This window comes from Tachysurus fulvidraco, chromosome 5 (genome assembly GCF_022655615.1).
Source record: "Tachysurus fulvidraco isolate hzauxx_2018 chromosome 5, HZAU_PFXX_2.0, whole genome shotgun sequence".
Classification (NCBI taxonomy): domain Eukaryota; kingdom Metazoa; phylum Chordata; class Actinopteri; order Siluriformes; family Bagridae; genus Tachysurus; species Tachysurus fulvidraco.
The window spans coordinates 25154766-25174825 of record NC_062522.1 but is presented as its reverse complement, the minus strand read 5'-3'; the positions used below and the strand labels follow the sequence as shown (position 1 = coordinate 25174825).

The 20060-nt window shown below is 37.2% G+C and overlaps 1 protein-coding gene across 1 annotated transcript; it reads left to right on the top strand.

The window, feature by feature from the left end:
- Window positions 1-613: 613 nt before the first annotated feature.
- Window positions 614-3720, top strand: mych (myelocytomatosis oncogene homolog). Its single transcript, XM_027147473.2, has 3 exons — window positions 614-950; window positions 1691-2234; window positions 2498-3720. Exons 2-3 carry the CDS (start codon window positions 1703-1705, stop codon window positions 2995-2997), a joined length of 1032 nt encoding a protein of 343 aa, XP_027003274.2. The 5' UTR covers window positions 614-950; window positions 1691-1702; the 3' UTR covers window positions 2998-3720.
- The last annotated feature ends 16340 nt before the right edge of the window (window positions 3721-20060 follow it).

Genomic DNA, 20060 nt, shown 5'->3' with positions numbered 1-20060 from the left:
GGGGAGCCTGCATACAGCAGCCATACAGTCCAAACTAAACCCAAATTCTCCAGAGTCCACAATCATTACAAATATTCAGATATTCGTTAATATTCAGTATTAATAGAACACTTCCGGTCCAAAACGATCTAATGTGTTGGAGTTCTTGCCTCCCATAAAGCATGAAGGTAGAGAGAAAAAAAACACTCTTTTTTTGTGAGCAAAAGAGGAAGAGCACAGTGAGCTAACTAGACATTTTGTACGCTCTTTGGAGATTCCTACCTAAAAACATTCATTAACAGACGGGTTTGCCAGATGTTTCAACAGCAATTCGCTTATCTATGTGAATTTGAAGGGTTTATTTATTTTATTTTATTTCTACATTGAATAAACTGTATGGATACACATGTGTTTCGGAGTAACAGTCATCAGTTCCCAGAAGTGGCCCGCAATGGAACACATAAGGGAAAAAAAAAAAACAGCCGGCTTTTGTGCTCACTGACACGTGGAAAGTAAAACGCGCCTCCCGCCTTCGTTTTCTTGGAATTTCAGTGGAGCTTCGCCGGCAGTCAGATCACTCCGCGCCGCGCACTATATCCCCACACGTCTGTGTCTCACCTCCAAACCCCCCGATGGCACAGACAATTTACAACATTAACGATCTAACACATTTTCCACCACGCAGCGTTTGTCATAATAATAAACGCTCTGCGCATTGCATCATTTAGAGGTGGATTTTGGCGCGAATTTGGACGTGGAAGGACACTAATAAGCGCTTCGGTAGTATAACGTTAAATCCTTTCAGCGCGCCGCCCACCGCCTTTCCGTGCCGCGTGGTCTCGCGATATGGAGACGAGCCTTTTTTTGTCGATTTAATAAACTACTCTTCGCGTATTCGTGCTACTTTTGGCCTCTCGCAGCTCCTCGACGACGGGCTTCGCCTGCGTTCATTAGGGTCACTAAATAAAAAGGTAAGTCCTTAATTTTTCACGCCAAACGCGCAGCACTGCGACGTGGATGAAGCAGCATGGGCACGAAAATGCCGGCTGCGCCTTTTGCACGTGAGATTTTACCCCAGATACGTTTTTGTTTTTTTTCCTCCGTGTAAAATCTAACGCATCTTCGGATAAGACCAACTTTAATTTTTTTAAACAAGACCGACTATTAAATAAGATATTTTTAAATGAACCCAAGTGAACCGAGTTGAGAGGAAATGCCTTTATAAATATTAGATTACGTGCAATATAAATAAAATTACTTGTTGGAAATGCATGTGAGGCTTAACAGTACATCTGTCACTTTTGTATATTCGAGTTGAAAGTTAGTTTAAGGGGTGTTTTAAGGTGCCTTTAATACACTTGTGAACCTAGCGGCCTTTCCAGCTGTTGCATGACGTAACCATAAACCTGGGAGGGGCGAGTGAAGCCCCGCCCACCGAGTGCGGCCCGTTTAAAAAAAAAAAGTTGCTGGTGTTCTGATGGTTTTTATCCGATCGTGTGGAAAACACACGGTATAGCGTAGAAACAAGTAACTGAACCTAAAACTACATCAGACACGTACAGCGAACTGCGCATGCGCCCACACAGTCTGGGTCGCATGAATGGGAGAACACGTGGAAAGTTTATCCGTGCAACCACGTGGCCGCGGAAGCGTCTCCGTTGTCAGCGTTTAATCGAACCGCATCTCACTTTAGGTTGTTTTTGTTTTCTAGGCTTCTGTGAACATGCTGCCGAGTCGTTCACCGCCACACGACTGGCTTGTCGAGTCGGAGCCGCTGCTGTTCGACGACGAGTTTTGTCAGAACTTAATCAAGGACCTGCAGTCGATCCCCACGCCGCCACAGTCTCCGCCGGGAAAGGGCGGCCTCGGCAGGTCCTTATCCAGCGTGGACCAGCTCGAGCTGGTGTCGGAGCTTTTGCTCGAGGACGGCGACTTGTTGCACTGGAACTGGAGCTGTGATCTGGGCGATGAACGCGTGAAGTCTGATGTCTCGGACGACTGCTTGTGGTCCTGCGCTGCGGAGAAATCGGCTGAAGAAAAAATGTCCGTCCTTTCCACGAGTCCCCTGCTTTCGGATATCGACACGGAAATCTTTGCCGAGATTGTAGGTTCTACGCTGGACTGTAGTGGCGCCGCTGCCTCGTGTCAGACGACAACGCAGAGCGAGAAGTTGATCCGGAACTCGCCCGAGTTCAGCGAGACATCCTCTGATTACGGCTCCTTGTCCGCGGCCGGTGAATCATCTAGCGATTCTGGTGGGTAACGTTTCTTATTCTTAGCACTTAATTTCCAGGCGCAACTACACCATGACTGTCTTAGTGAGATGGTCCTCTCCTGACCAGCACTTTCTTCAAGTTTTGGTATTCTTTGTTTTAATACCTTTGTATGTAAGCCTTCTTAATCCACATTTTGATGGTCATCTGGACTTCAGTAGTTTTGCACTCTTTTGCTTTAGGTTTCTGTTTTATTGTTTTTTGTTTTTTTTTAACATTAAGTGTTTTTGTTTATTGTGATACAGAGGAGGAGATTGATGTAGTGACTGTTCGACGCTGCAACACATTCACACGCTCAAAGCAGAGAGACTATAGCAAGCGTGAGCAGGAGCAGGCACTAAAGCGCTGTCACCTTGAGATCCAGCAGCAACACAACTATGCTGCTCCTCGTCCAGCTTCACCCCCGCCTCCTTCACCGAGTGTAAAACGTGTTCGCGGAAATACAAGACACTTCACCTCCCGCCATGCCTGTGACCTAGACGACGACAACGAGCGCCGTAGAAGTCACAACGTTATGGAGCGGCAACGGCGCAATGAGTTAAAGAACTGCTTCCAACGGCTGCGTGACCACGTGCCTGAACTATCTTATAATGACAAAGCATCTAAGGTGATGATACTAAAACGAGCTAAGGAGAGCATCCGCAACCTGGAAACAGAGAGACAGGAGCTTAGTAAAAAAAGAGACAGACTGCGGCATAAACAGGAAAATCTCAAGGCCAGATTAGAGATGCTCAAAAGACTTTGAATGGAGTATCATTTGTGGTATGGCTTAGAATTGACGGGCCGTCAGTGTTGCTGCACATGAGCAATGCAGCACTATTTATGGACTGTTCATCTCTAAGGAGATGGCTGCTTTTTTGTTTTTAGTTTTTGTAAAGTTCCTCTTGGAAATGTGGCTCTTCAATGATTGAGTTCTCAGAGTAGTTCTTTAAATGCTATTCCAATCGTCTTAATGAGGAATTAAAAAAAAATTCTTTAACCCTTTGTCAGTCTAAACTATCTTTAATCTGTACAAATTGTCACCTTTTGCTAATCCTTGAAAATTGACACCCCACACACCCTGTCACTGTAAATGATTGTGCTACTGAGGTGTGATTTTTGGGCTGGATCCAAAAATGGTCAGATTTCAGGGGATGAATGTAATGTCTGTACATGTTTGTTTATGCTGGTTAAGATGTTGATCTTATAATACAGTCTAGGCATTTATATACTGGAATGACGACTGTTGTTTGACATTTGCATTATAGTTTGGAGTGTCATTCAGAAAATGAGTTCATATTTGAATCTTTCTTTTTTTTTTTTCTTCTTTTAATTCCTTCTCTGATCTACCTCTTCCAAGGAGACTGGGATTATAATTATTGCCTTCATAATGGCAACTGTAGAATTGTTGTATTGTCTCACCTTAATTATGTATGATAAATTATTTAGGTGTTTTGTTTGCAAAATTAAAAGATTGTTGTTTTTAGCAGCACTTTTTATAATTTTTTATTAAAGATTTAGACAATATGTCTGCCAATAGATCACCATTATTTCCTGCTATGTTGCTCATCATTGATTTGTGTCAAGATTAAGATTTGAATAAGCTTAAGGTGTCCGATGTCATTTTCAACTTTTAAGACCTGTAAATGGCGGGAAGTGTTTAATTCAGGGTGAGTGGTTGTCATTGTTTAATGACCCTTGCTCACTGCATTGGGTCTGTAAAATTGTGGAATGTCATTTGGCAGATAACTTATCAGAGCCTTCAGAAGCTAATTGAACAGTTGATCTTTGGCTCACTCTTTTTGTATGAAACTTTAATATGAAGAAGCATTGAGGCCCTATAATAATGCTTCTGGGAATTACTTTTGAGAATGGTCTAAGAAGTAATCAGTCTTATCAGTATCTTGCATATTACTTATGAACACTGTATCACTGTTTATAGATTTAATGACACCAGTGAAATCCTAGTACTATAAGCATCATCTACTTTTCTGTTCAATCACAAACTCCTCCGCACCAAAATACAAAACCTACTAGATGCTTGGTGGCATAGAGACAGCATACAGAGAAGATTCGGGTTCAGTCTGACTTTCCAGGACAAGAAAGCTTGGGGGAGGGGGAAATACCAGAAGATTGAACATGCCTTTTATACACTGGCCCCTGACTACATTATTTTTTTTGTATCCACATCTAAAGTACTTTTTTACTTATTTTTTTTCTACTGATCATGTTTGTCAGTAGGTTAAATAGATTACATGTTTGGCAGTAAGTTATCAAACATCACACCTGAATAGTGGAGCACATTTCACTGCAAAGTTGTCTTTTTTTATCTTATGTAATTTCAAAGAAATGTTGAAACAGAATAATTATTTTTTTTTAAAAAAAGGCATTCTAAACATTTTTCCCATTACCTATTTTGTCTACTGCAGTGACAGCAGCTGTAATAGTAGCTCAAAAATCTTAATGCATAATTTTCTTGTAAACATACCTTGGGTGTCCATGACCCTGTCACTAGTTCACTGGTTGTCCTTTCTTGTGTGTGTGTAAATAATTTTTAGAATAGTAGACAATTGTTAATCTAAATATATGAACCTTGTAGTTTCAGTGGAAGATGCATGTAAATTGTGGAATATTTCCCATGATGTGGGAATGGAGCTCTTAGTTAAATAAAATGATTTATAATGTCATATTCAAATTCATATTACAATAACGGCAACAAGCTCATTATGCTCAAAGAAAAGTTGGTTTTCCCATTAGGAAGGGTTAGGAGAAAAACAAACCTATATATCCAACATGTAAACTAAAGAAAAAGGCAAAGCTAAATTATTATTTTATTTGCATTGTGGAAAAGCCTCTTAGCATGAGATGAGATCTTTCTATGCTTTAAATCACAGGTGTCAAACACAAGAGTACAACCTACTGCTAATATGTTTCATTTGGCTAGGGCAAACCTGCACAAAAAATATATAAATGGCCACAGTAATTATTAGTCAACGTATATACAGTCATGTAAAAAAAAATAGGACACCCCATGAAAGCTGTGTTTTTTTTAAAAAGTTTAACATTTTATTGTTCATTTTAACTTTACTTTAACTTTAATTTTAACAATATTGAAATATTCAAGTAATATAACTGATAAATAAAAAGAAAAATGTATTTTTTAAATGATCTGTAAAATGTATTTTTTTAAAAAAAAACAATAAATAAGGACACCCCCACATTTATTTGGACTTAAAATGGATAAAATGACCCAAAGGGGTGTCACCTCAGGTGCAAATTATTATAACATTATTACAGAGCATTTTGAAGAAGGCTTGTCTTATTTAAACCTCAGATATTTAGTTTGGCTTGCTCTTAATTGTTGAAGTGAGAGTTAATCAGCATGCTGAGTTTCAAAGAGCTCTCTGAGGCCATTGTTGATGCTTATGAGTCTAGTAAAGGATATAAAAAAAGATCTTAAAAGAATTTCAGATCGGCAATTACACTGTCTGAAAATCACTTATTTAAGTAGAGAACATTGAAAAAAAACTGCGGGCATGGCCAGGTCAGGCCATCCAAGCAAATTCATCACAAGAAGCAGACCACAAGATGCTTAAAGAAGTCTCCAAAAATAAAATATCATCACGGGACCTACTGTACAGAAATCTCTTGCTACAGTTTATGTCAAAGTGCATGAATCTACAATCAGAAAGAGAGTGCACATCTTTAATTATCATTGGAGATATGCAAGGAGGAAACCTTTGCTGCCTAAGAAAAACATGAGGGCAAGACTGAAGTTTGCAAAAGAACACAGCCCGAATTGGCCAAACGAATTGGCCAAACGTCTGCAATAATGTGCTTTGGACAGATGAGTCTAAAATTGAATTATTTGGAGATCATAACAGAGGGCATTTCAGGAAAAGAACCACGTAAAAAGTGTGAAACATGGAGGCGGAAGTGTTATGGTTTGGGGATGCTTTGCTGCAGGTTGCATCAAGTGCTTGAGAAACATGAGACCTTCTGTCAAAAAACTAAGCAGAAGTGGAACGGGACCTTGCAACATAACATTAACATACCAGTAAATCCAACAAGAACTGGCTGAAAAGTAAAGTAAAGCTCTAAATCCTATAAATCCTATTTCAAATGGACTGTGCATAAAAGAAACCCCTCAAACATCACACATCTGTAGGAATTCTGTATTGAAGAGTGGGGGAATCTTTCTTCGAGGTGATGTCAGAAACTGGTAGATGGCTACAAGAAATGTCTCATAGAGGTTATTTCATCCAAAGGGCATAGGGTTTCCTAACTTTTCCTCAGTTGAAATAATCATTTTGTTGATTTTTGCAATTACATCACTTTTATTTACAGGTACAAATTAAAACAAGATATAAACTAATAGTATAGAAATTATAGTATTGAACTGGTTGGAAAGCTTGCTTGGATTGCTTGGATGTTTGGTTTAAAATGTGTCTAGTGTCAGAGCTCTTCCAAAGTTGTCTGTCAGTGTAATGATTTACGAATGGTGATGTTCTCTTCTTTTTCTCCAATTAGAGTCCATTAGTACACCCTGCCTACAAGCTTATGACTTTATTTGAGGTCTCTCAAGTTCATAAAACAACATTTATAGTTTTTATTAGTTTTAATGTTTATCTTTATAGAACCCAGAATATCCTATAAACTTCTATAATGTTTCCAAGGGGAATCCTTTCAAACTTACATAAAAGATGCCCAAGAATCAGACCCTTGGAGATACCACAGGTCACTGACACCACATTATGGATTTTATATGGAGTTATTACATCTCTCAGCTGATATTAATTCAGGAGTAATATGAGATGGTGAGCTTGTTAATGTTATCGCGAGTGATGCTGGAGGAAAGTGATTGTCTAGCTTTTGAACATTATTTAATGTATGTGAGATTTCTTTGTGAATCTTATTCTACAATGTTCTACTAATTGTTTTAACATTTATGAACAATAAAATTCACATGCCGCATAGTGACCACTCACATTTTGCATAGTCCAACTCAGAGGGCAGAAACTCTAACTGAAATAAGCCTGCTGCATTTCAAGTCAAACTTATGTCAAAATGTAAAAGTCTGATTCAAGTCTCAATAGAGATTCAGAAGGGCATCTGATGTTAGTGTTACACTTAATTAATAAGGCTGACACTTTTTATGCCATGTCGAATTACGACAAAATACATTTGAGGGCTAAGGGTCTTTCTCAATGCCCCAACAAAAGCAACTTAGTGGCACTGAATTTGAACTTATGTCCTTCTAAACTATAGCCTTAACTACTGAGACTTCACTGCTTGCAACAATATTTACTTTGTGATGGACTCCAAATCCCAAAATGCATCACTGAGGCTAGAGCCCTACAAATATGATTAAAAAAAGTTAATGTGGTGCAAAGAAAAGACAGCTGGCTATTAAGGTCAAGTCAGGTCAATTCCAAATTCTTTTTCAATGTTTACAATAGGTGCATAACGTTTATACTTGGACTTAACTGGTAAATTAAGCTCTCAATGATGCAACAGTTAATTTTGTGGGCCATTAGTCTTTTTTTGAGTAGCTTAAATTAGTGGCAAAGATATAGAAGTGAGTATGTGGAGGCAGAAGTGCAATTCAAAAAATCACATGATTGTTCTCAGAAAATCCCCTAGCTGCCTGTCACAAAGCATGTTCAATGACTGCAAAGGCTTCGTGATTACTGAGGTGGAACCCCCTACATGCTGGAGGTTACAGATTGTAGTCATAGCATGCTGATACGCTTTGTTTTGTTACTAGTTGTGTGATACCAAAGGGTCAACTATGTAAATGTAGGAAAAAGTCCCAGACAGTGAGATGGGAAATAAAGAATGAGAGTTTAAGTGTTACGTCATAAAAAGAAGGTTTAATACTAGGTTAAGTTATATTTCTCTCATCAGTTTCTCATATCACTGTGGCAGCTGGGGAAAAGAACCACACATATATTTCACCAAATCTATGTGTAAATAGTTGTCTGAATATGATTTTTAATGATACCTAATGATATTTCTAATGATATTTTCCTAAAGATTGTCAGTCTACAATCTATGAATAAAGGCTGGTAGACAGATAGAAGTTTCACAATGTGAAGGGTTTAACCGGGCCACCGTCCATGTTTTCTGTGCAAAATGATCAAATATAGGGTTCAATTGGTTTTATTATGTTCTAGCTTTCAGGTATTGTCAGATTTGGCTGACATTATTAACCAAACAACCTATTAAGTTTTGTTAAATTATTAACCTGCATAAAATAAAATCTTTTTTATCCACTAGGACAAAGGACTGCACATTGTTATCATACGATGGAGATGTAGATGCTGCAGATTGTTCACATACTGGTGAATTCTGGTGTAATGGTTAATGCAAAATAATATAGCCACACACAAAGTGCCTTGTAAAAGTATTCAGACACCTGACTAATTATCTCATATTACTAAATTACAAATGGTGCATTGAATTTTCCCTCATATGTTTTATTTTAAAATGCTGGAACACAAAACTAATTATTATAGGGTAGCCGTTTTTTAGTTGGGAATTATTTACCACTGTGATTTAGCAGCTGACAAGTAATACAGATGAAAGAAATTGCCTTAAGAGAACACAGATACTTTATTATTGGCATCTAACTACATTCTTGAAGTTGCTGTGGATAAAATGGATGGACTTAAGATCATTCTGAGATCTCATCTGGAGTTTGCCAGAAAGCATATGAGTGACCCAAATGGGATGTGAGAGAAGGTTTGTGACCATAATAGTGCTTTTTGGCTTCTCAATGTAGCATGTATGAATTCTAGGAAACCTAACATTACCTATGACTCAAGACACAACCCTATGGTGGTGGCAGCATAATGCTGTTGGGTTGTTTCTCATTAGCAGGTCCTAGGCATCTTTTTAAAATTTAAGGAAGAATGGATAGAGCAAAAATAGTGTAAAAGAACACTTGTTTCAGTCAAATTAAAACTGAAGCTTGGGAGGGAATTCACCTTTCAGCAGATTATGATCCCAAGCAAAATACCCAAAGAACATTGGAGTGGATCAAGACCAAATAGATAAATGTACTACAGTCACAGTCCTGATCTCAATCTTAGTCAGAGTCTGTGGCACTATTTGAAGATTGCAGTCCACAAATGTCATCCAACCAACCTGAACAACCTGGAGCCAATTTAACTTAATCTTTGTGTGCAAAGCTACACCGATCAGGCATAACATTATGACCATCTTTCTAATATTGTGTTGAACCCACTTTCGCTACCACAACCCTGACCCCTTAGGCATGGAAGTCATTAGACCCCTTTATGGGGTGCTGTGGTGTCTGGCACCAAGATATTAGCAGAAGATCCTTTAAGTCCTGTAAGTTGTGCGGTGGGGCCTCTATGGATCGGACTTGTTTGTTTAGCACATCCCACAGATGCTCGATTGGATTGAGTTCTGGGGAATTTGGAGGCCAACACCTCAAACTCGTTGCTGTGCTCCTCAAACCATTTCTAATCAAGGAGAATTTTCACCCATGACCCTGTCACCCTGTCCCCAACCTCTCTGACCAGGTCGTCTAGCCATCACAATTTGGACCTTGTCAAATTTGCTCAAATCCTTATGCCTGCCCATTTTTCCTGCTTCTAACACATCTACTTTGTGGACAAAATACCTGTCAGTGCTTGTAATGTTATGCCTGATTGGTGTATGTACCCAAAAAGATATAAAGCAGTCATTGCAGCAAAATGTGCCTTGACCAAACATTAAAATGTGTGGGTTGAATACTTATGCAAGCAAAATATTTTAGGATTTTTTTCTATTTAAGTTTTTTTTTCACAAAAATATTTCCCACCAAAAAATGTCGCTTTACAATAGTTGATTTTTAGTTACAGTGTTTTAAAATAAAATATATTTGGAATTTAGTTATATTTGATAATTGGTCAAGGGTCTGAATACTTTGGCACTGTATATACGTATATAGTTTTTTTTGGTACAAAGGATTCACTAAATTGTGCAGTAGCAAAAGCCCATTGTCAAAAAAAGTATCGCAAACAATGGAACACCTGTGCAACAGAGAAAATCCATGTGTTGTCACATGAAGGTACAAATTTTTACCCCCTCTGAATTTTTTTTTTTGTCAAAAAAACACCAGGGGACATCCCCTTTATGATCAAAATGCACAAAGGGACTTTCATGCTGACAAAATCTTATTGACGTTCTGTTTTGCTATATAGTACAGTATATGTTTTATTAGAAAGTCTTTGGATTTAAGTCTTCTGAATGTTTCTTGCCAAAAACATAAGGATACAAAAAAATCAAACATTTGTAACAATAATTATCATTTTGGTTTGGAACCTACTTATGAACTATGGGAGTGTACCTGTAAAATGTGTCAAATAAAATGTTTAAGCACCATTATTTTTGCTTCTTTTAGTAGATTTTAGTAGATTTTGAATGAATGAATGTATGGTGGATTCTGATTATAAGAACAGAAGGTGGATGTATATTCAAAATGGTGTGAAATTTGTGAGTCATACCACAACGTATGCACATAGGGGAAGAAACCCTCCTTTTACAAGAACTGCTAAAACTGAATGTGAGCGTGGTTTGGGGTGGGGGTAGAGGGGTAAGGTGTGTGTGTGTGTGTCTGTGTGTGGTGTGTACGTGTGCAGGGTATTTCGTAGTACCTCAATTAGTAAAGGCAGGGGGCAGAGCTTTCTCTTACAAAGCCCCACAGTTACGGAACTACCTTCTAGTTAGTGTTAAAATCTAGCTTTATATGAATAGCTTTTCTTAGGTAAAGGAGCAGATTTGGAGGGTTATTGGTGTTTGGTGAACTGGGATGTTTGGATACTGTTGCCCTACCAACCTTGCAGGTCACTCAGGTTTTCTGACTGTGAAGTGGTGGGAAGCATTACTGTATGTCCCAAGAAGCCCTCATGTCTGTGTCACCTTCTGGCTCTGCCTTTCAGATATGCTGTCATAACTAGTTTTGCCGGAGTCTATTTTTAAAAAGCACCACACAAATAAGTTTGAATTGAAATTTGAATTGAATCGATCTGCATGGACAGCCAGTCACTCATGGTTGCTGTGGATGGGGCCACCCGGTGACAGTCACGGGATCTTTGAACCACTGTTGCATTAGCCAGCTTTATGGTTGGGTCATGTCGATAGGAAGTGAGCTCGGAATTATTACCTATTATTTCAATCAACTACAAACTGTTTTATGAAGGACATTATTTACATTTACATTATTCACTGTCCAGTGTCACCCAAATGAGAGTGGGTTACCCTCTGAGTCTGGCTCCTCTTAAAGTTTCTTCCTCATACCATGTCAGGGAGTTTTTCCTTGCCACTGTTGCCTTCAGCTTGGTTATTAGGGATAGATGCTAGAGATATATAGTAACTTAATTTTACACTTGAACATGAGAGAGAGAGAGATAGTGAAAGAGAGAGAGAGAGAGAGAGAGAGTACATCTACAGTTAAACACATATTACATTTTCACTGGAGCTTTCTCAAGTATTTTATGGTGTCTATTTCCTGTTAGTTTTATTCTTCTTCCTGTTTTTCTGTGGCTTACACTTTGTGGTATTTGCCTCTAAGTTCTTCAACAAAGAAAATGAGAAAATAATATTGCTTTATTTTGGGCCAATCATAAGGAAAAGTTCAGCTTTGTTATTATCATGATGCCTGACCTTAAAATTTACTAGGTAAACAAATCACCTCCTGTTGACACCTTAAGTAAAACTTTTGTTATTTGCTGTTGTATTTCATTTAGATAAAATGCCCACCATGTATAATAATCTTTTGGTCATGTAACAAAAAAATTATAATTCAAAAGACATTTGCCTCAACACAATGTCTGCATCATCAGTAAAGCCTAATTACGTGGGATTAAGTTTACATGGGGATCTTGTTTAATTTCACTATTCCACCTCCTCTGAGAAAATTGACTTGCCTCTGAATTTGCAAGCAAATTCTGCCTTAAAGTTTTTGACTGCTGCAAATCTACAGTAATTGTCACATGTGCATATTCATGTTAAGTACTTCTGAATACACAAACTTTGTTGTGCCTTATTACTTCAATTGCTCTCGGCATATGCCAGCCTTTACCATGTCAAAGCAGGTCCAGATTTTTAAGAAAAAAACAAACAAAAAATCAACAGCCCACATGGCACTGATTTTCTTTTGCTGACATTTTTAAATAAAGCCTATGGCTTCTGGGGAAAAAACTCTTTCATTTAGTGTTTTATTTAATTAAGTCTTGTTCAACTGTAGGACATGCACAAGTATATGGCTGTTAAAAATTATTAATCTTGACAGACATTATTGGCAGACCCATTTTCATCCCATTTTACAATTGCAAAATGTTTTAATGATTTAGGGTCATAATTAAATATGCTTCAGACAAATATAACCTTTTATGTCAGGGGTGGCAGATGCGGACCCAAATAAAAGACTCAGATGAGAGTACAAATTACGAATCTTTAATAGAAACAGGGAAGGGTGAAGGATAAAATGATAAGAGAGAACTCAGAAATGCATCCAAAAAAAAGAAGAGTCCAAAAATGCCAGGCAAAAATCTTAGTGAAACACAGTCCAATAATCTAAAACTGACAGGCAGTGACAACAACATAGAGCAGGCAATAGTCCAAGTCAACATACAGTAAAAAAAAACAAACCCAGAAATAACAGGCAGAAAAAAACAGTGAGCAGGCTTGCACAGGACTCTGTGGAGCTTGAGTAGAACTGCCACTGGGTTTACACTTGGTTTTATTGGAGATAACGAAGTACCTAACCAAGATCGGGAAAGGACACGACAAAGTGTGGGACTAGCTTACTGCAGGCAACAATTAGTGGAAAGTCCCTGCCCAATGCTGTAAGGAGGTGCTGGACAGCATTTATGTTTGGCCCAACGGGCATATCTTTTAAAAGATGCACTGAAAGTCACTGAAAGCACAGAGCGGGCCTTTCTCCAGACAACATTGAGCATGGCCAAGGCATGCCTCCAGCTCCAAGTCTCAGTCTTGGTCCTGAGGTCGTGAGGTAGGCCATGCCGGTTAATGGTGTGCTGGAGCAAGAGCTAATCGATTTCCTTGGTGGATGGTAGCTTGGGTAGGAAAAATGAAGTGGGCCATCTAAGAAATCTAGTCGAATAGATGGTGGTGTAGCCAGCTGATGGGGAAAGACCATTGACAAAGACCAGCAGTGTTGGTAGCTGTTCAGGATAGGGCTTTGTGGAGGACTGGGCAACGAGGCCGGAACTGCTGGTGACAATGGAGAGCAAAGAGTTGTGTGTTGTGGACTGGGTGGCCAGGTGTGTTGAAGCGTCCTCCTGGCAGCTCTCGGGCAGTGAGTTTGACTTTGATCTCCTCGTTGAGCCCAAAATAGGAGACATTGCACTGACAATGTTACTGAACACCAGTGACAGACCTAATGCGGCTAAAGTGGTCACGGTGGAGGGCTGATTGAGGTGGCGTACAAGTTCCTGGTTCACAACGGCAAGGTCCTGAAGTCTATGCACGTATGTGACTAAGGTCTGGGACAGGGATTTAAGGAGAGAGTGCATGCTCTTCAGACGTCTCCTGGGTCTTTGTCTGGCCAGATGGTACCATCAGGATTGGCAGATGCATACCCAAATACAGGACACAGAAAGTCTTGTCTTGATAATAAGATGGAAGTGATGCAACAGTGACAAGAGAGAGCAGGTAGAAAGGCAACAGCAGACACAAAGAGTCAGAAAACTAAAGGCAAAAATCTTAATTAATAATCCAAAACTGACAGGCAGTGAGAATAATATAGACCAGGTAATTATCCAAGTCAACAGACAGTCCAAAAGTCCAGAAATCACAGGCAGACACAATCACACGATGCAGGCAATAATCCAGGTTGATCGACAGTCCAACAATCCAAAACGGATAAACACAGCAATGAAATCCAAATTTGCAGAGTGTAATAGCAAAGTGGAACATCCCAGTTCCAGTGACGTACAGTAAAAGAGAATTGTCATTGTTTAACAACCCACACACATGGAAATGGAACCTACACATTCTTTGTCATGCACACACACCTGTTTCTTTGAGTTGCTAGAGTGGGCTGGTGTTTTTACATTGGTGGTCTGACTGGAAATGTTCAGTGTGGTTACCATAACATATGTGTTGGAGTACAGCACATTCATACATTACTCTTTAGAAGCACGGAATTTTCATAAAGAGAAAGTTTTCATCAATTTTCAAATTAAGCCATAAGTGAATCCAAAAACCAACAGCTGCTGACCTGAAGAATAGTTCAAGCTTTTAGGTAAATGTGTTTATTATATGTAAAACCTCTTTCTAATAGTTATAATATTTGGTAAGTTTGTGAAAGGTCTTCATGGTTACAAGTGTTGTATTCACTTATTTTAGTTTAATTTAATTTAATTACACGACTAAAAACTATTTATTAGATTTGAATTAACAGTTCTTTTCTTGGAGTTCTTGCCATCTTATGTCTGAATCATTAACAACCTTTTTTACTTTAAGGAATGAGGCCATATCAATTATAGTAATGCAACAGTTTTAAGTGCTGTACAAAGTTCTCCAGCCTCTCCTTAAACAAATGGCGGGTGATTTTCAAAGCATATCTGTCTTCAGCATAATCAACCATTCTGCTTGGCATTTGAGTCATTGTGATTTTTATTGTTCTCTAAAGCTAGTGCTGGGAGGGATTTAACATTTATCAATGGAAAAAAGCAGCTTTTCAACAATTCAGATCTAGATCTATAATGATCCAGAGGTGAAAGTGGCAAGGAAAAAACAGTATACTGTGGAAGATGCATGAAAGTAAATAGTATAAAGTGAATTCAATGGATGGAGTATGATAGCTAAGAGTAGAATTTATAAATATAATCAGTGTGAATTTGTTTCATTATTTCAGTTTGTTGATTTTACTCGTGAACCCACATTTGCAGGTATTATTCAGTGTCTACACTGAGTTTTCACAGTTATGCCAATTCTTTTTTTTATTTGGGCTTGGAACTGATCTGGAACTGACTGAATTCCACTGAAGATGAATAAACTTCATTTTATACTTCAACTACTTCACTATAACAAGTGCAATGGAAAAATGTTTAATTGAAACAAATATTATAAAGTTAAATAAGAAATAAAGCTAGATCGTATTAAACATCTGACAACATAGATCGTATTAAACATCTGAAGAGGTATACAAAGTTTAGGGTATGGATCTCTATAGCGATTAAAGTTTAAATCTGTGTTTCTCAAAAACTGAAGATCCTATTGAGCTGAAATTGTTTGTGCTCCATTGGGTTACTTAAAAATACAACCAAGTTCAGTCAATCAGCTTCATGCAACCTAATACTGAGCAAGTTTCCTGTTGATAATATGTCAAAATGTGTTTTAGCTGAGAAAAGGAAAAAAAATTGTGCTTGAAGCCCTAATATTGTTTGAGGGCGATTCACAGTAAACGTGTGATCTTGAAGCTTGGCAGTTAACAATGTCTGTATATTCTTTGAATTCATCTTTAGACGAAAGAAATATTTCTAAAGGTTTCAAAAATGCTCACACTGAATCTTTGAAAGTATTGAACTGATGTGTTCTTCAATGTTCTTTCAAATGGTTTTCAAGTTTGTCATGTGTTTATGGCAAAATGGCAGTCAAAAGAAATGGTGTACACTACTGTTCAAAAGTTTGGGATCAATTTCCTTGTTTCTGATTTTATGTTTTTGAAATGGATTAAAATGGGGTTTTCATTGGAACACAAGGAAATGTCCAAGTGATCCCAAACTTTTGAAGGGCAATGTATGTTTTTTTTTACCCATAAATGATGGAATTGTTGACATGATTTTCATTTAACTAACTCCAGCAAGTGTTTTATGACTGCTGAATTTCTTAATACTTGTTTAACCATATTTACCTCTGATTGTTCCTCATCAAGGCTGACGTGGGTCGATGTCAGGTTTTTTAATCAAAGTTTTGATAATCGCTATCTTAAAAGATTTTGGCACATAGCCAGTGTGAATTTATTATCTTTAGAATGGGTTGGATAGCTACTGGTAGAATCTGTTTAAGGAAACATATGGGTAAGGGATCCAGTATGCAGGTTGATAATCAGAAATCAGTGAAATTAAGTCAGTCTCATGAATGGGAATAAAACAATCTAATTATTGATCAAATATTAAGAAAATTAGAAACATTATCTACGGCATTATCTATCAAATTTAGTATTAAATTAATGGTCTGAACTTTCTGCCTGATGTTATAAATTTTTCTATTGAAATAATTCAATAAAAAATAGATGTATGCTTTTTGACAGTGTTTTTATTCCTAGTTAATTTTGCTAAAGTATTAAATAAAAATTTAGGATTATTTTTGTTTTCTTGAATTAGGCTGCAGAATTACACCAAATTAGCAGCCCTAAGAGATGTAAAAAAAAGAAAAGGATTCAAAACAACATTGCAATGAGGGTTATACACATACTAGTTTTATAGCTTTTAAAAACATTAGAATTATAAGGTCAAATTCTAATACATTTGTTAGCAAAAAAACCCTGATGCTTTCTATATAAGTCTATAGATGGCAAACAATTTGTATGGTGGCCGAGAAGTGCAAAACAAAATAATAAATCAGAAAACAAAACAACAAATTCAAAAACAAAATAAATTACAAAACACAATGACAATGCAGAAAACAAAATAACACATCAGAAAAACAAAATAACACATCAGAAAACACAATGACATTTCAGAAAAAATGGTTCTGCTGCTTGGATTATACATCTGTCACTCAAGATATACAGGAGGTACAGCAGGCTGTGGCAGTAGAAAGTATCATGTTCATGAAAGTATAAAAATGTATTGTCCTTTCTGTGGATTAAAATATGTCAAATGTCAGCAGTTCATGTAGAAAATTTCAGAAGGTTTTAAAAGAGACATGGACTACACGGGAATAGCACTGAAAGTGGAAATTATTCTTCAACACAGCAAAAAAACTACAAAAAGATTGTATACAATAAATAAGTAACAAAACAAATCACACAATATAAAAGCTAAACTTTTTTATAACCCATTTTAAAAATGAGGGAATATAAGGTTTAAGAGACAAAATTGTATTAAGCCATGAAAAGGAACATTTATTTTATGGTAGAATTATGATATTTCTCTTCAAAGTTACCATGTCTACAATATAATTTATCCAGAAAGCTGTGGAATATTTTTAATAGTTTCTCTTCAATTTCACAATATCTGGCAATATAATTGTGCCAGGAGGCACTTTTTAATCCAATATAAAATGCTTATTTCAAAATGTTAATCATAGCATTTCAGAACATTTCATAGTTACCTACTCAATGCTCATCCAATTTTCTGTGGATTTTTGAAGTAATTGTTTTATTAAATTAATAGACAATGCAATCAATTAATTTTAAACATTGTTCACAATAAAAACAGATTAAATACACAGCAGTAAAATTCTCCCAGCTTAGAGATCTTGGAAAGATCTCAATTGGCTCACAGTCAGAATATAATAATGTAGCATGCTTAGTTCAAGTCAAGTGTTAAATGCATTGCATAATTTGAACCTTCTTTATTTTCTTCATGTAAAACATGCAACTTGTGTTTCTGCTGAAGTCCTAAACACATTGTCCAGTAACCTAGTCCATGCATATATACTCGTATACTGTAGCATTCCTTACATTGTTTAATCTGGGATAGTTTTGTCTTCGAAACATACCTGCATTCTTTCTGCAATTTCTTGGGGAACAGGATTCAATTCTCAACTAAAACACTTGCCCATCAAACATGCAATTGAATATCCCATATAGTCCTTTATTATTATAAACCTTGGGGATTTGCCCAATTAGCAACAAGATTATTAATAAGATTGGACACTGATGTCAGGCTTGAAGGCCATGTTTGCAGTCAGTATTCCATTTGAAGGTGTTTAATTTGGTTGAGGTCAGGACTTTTTGAAAGCCACTCAATTTCTTTGTGATCTTCATGAACCTTGTTTATGCATGGGGCATTGCCATGCTGGGTTTTGGGTTTTTCATTGTGGGGAAGTATTAATGCTCCAGCATCCAAAGACATTCTTGACAATTCTGTGCTTTCAACTGTGCAGCAACAATTTTGGGAAGGCCAACATACTGTATGGGTGTGATGGTATGGTATCCATAAATATCTGCTCTATGGTCTGTGTGTCTTGGGTCATCATTCCATTCATGTTTAAATAAACGTGATTTTCACACAAAAAATATAATGGGGGTCGTCTACAGAAAAAATCACTTAGTTTGAGCTGACAGGAAATATACAATAACTCAAATAAGCACTCTTTACAAGTCTCTTTACCTGAATTCTGAAAAAGTTGGGACGTTTTTAATTTGAATAAAATGAGAACTAAAAGACTTTCAAACCATATGAGCCAATATTTTATTCGCAATAGAACATAGATAAGATAAATGTTTAAACAAAGAAATTTTACACTTTTATCCACTAAATGAGCTGATTTCAAATTTGATGCCTGCTGCTGGTCTCAAAATAGTTTGGACGAGGGCATGTTTAATATGGTGGGCACAACGTCTGGCTGTTTAGCAATCACATATGTAATAATTTATTTAGCACTGCAACAAATGATTCCTATTATGTCATTATTGTGTAGTCTGTCCTTTTTGATTTATGATTTATGTATTTTGATTTTGCATTATTTAATTACATACAGTGTCATATCAGACCAGCTTTGGCTTAATTGATATACCCAACATAAACAAATCTTTTAAAATCATGAATAATACAAGCCTGTATTATAAACATAAAATGCACAGTCTAAAATTCATAATATTCCAGTTACACCAACCAGTCAAAAGGTCTGCTGCCTGTAAATTAGATGTTGTATGTTTGTTAACAACGTCTTTTCACGCACCCACCACATGCTTCCTCTCCTTGAGGCCCCTCAAAGTGAAAACTGCATCTGACAATGAGGGCAAGTATTTTCAGCATGGGAAACAAAATGCATCATCTACTTCCACAGAGTATTACACCCACCCACCCACATGAGGTGTACTATGACACAACAAATGACTGTAGTTGGTTGTTGCAAAAGTAAAGGGGAAAATGTAGCTTGTAACTTTAATTTATCCGCACCAGGCTTGAGAGGTATTCTTGGGGGACCAAACATACTCAAGGCACAGGGTCAGGCGCTGTTGGTGTAATGACTTGCAACCCAATACTGGGATGACTATGTCATATATTGTTTTTTTCTTATATACCATAATAGTTATTTTAATTTGGCATTTTAGCAAGTAATCATTGACAAATCACAAAACTGCAACATGTTCACTAATAGGTCTTGACAGGTTTTTGCCTAATCTGTATTATTGGCAATAATATAACAAATCGATGTGTAAATTAGATTAGTGTAGATTTCTTTAAACATTTTTTACATTCTTTCAACAGCATTTAATGGCGGTTGTTCTTTCTGCACCATTTTGTATAAATGTTTTACTCTGTTGTGTGTGGAAGCTCCAGGAGTTCAGCAGTTTTTGAAAGTTTTTGGCTCATTAGATAATTGCATGAACGTGCAGGTGAACAGTGAGAGGATGTGGTTCAAATATGTTTTAACAGAAATGTTTGAGTTGCACTTCACTGCTTATTGTTTTTTTGTGTAACAGCTAATAGCTACTACTTTTGGGTCATTCTGTTACTCTTTTCAAGCGACTGCTGTCTTCCCTTTTCATGTCTTTGTATTACCGAACAATCTGTTCGCATGTATGTTTAAGGTCTTTGGTCTATGGCTCTGTAACATTTATTTAAGTGCTTTTCCCAGTCAGCCACATGAGCATCAGAGATATCAGGCACT

Bases quoted from the DNA above. Each gene is read 5' to 3' on its own strand.
- mych (XM_027147473.2), top strand. From the start codon at position 1,703: ATGCTGCCGAGTCGTTCACCGCCACACGACTGGCTTGTCGAGTCGGAG. The intron at 2,235-2,497 runs GTGGGTAACGTT...ATTGTGATACAG, and splicing joins TGAATCATCTAGCGATTCTG to AGGAGGAGATTGATGTAGTG.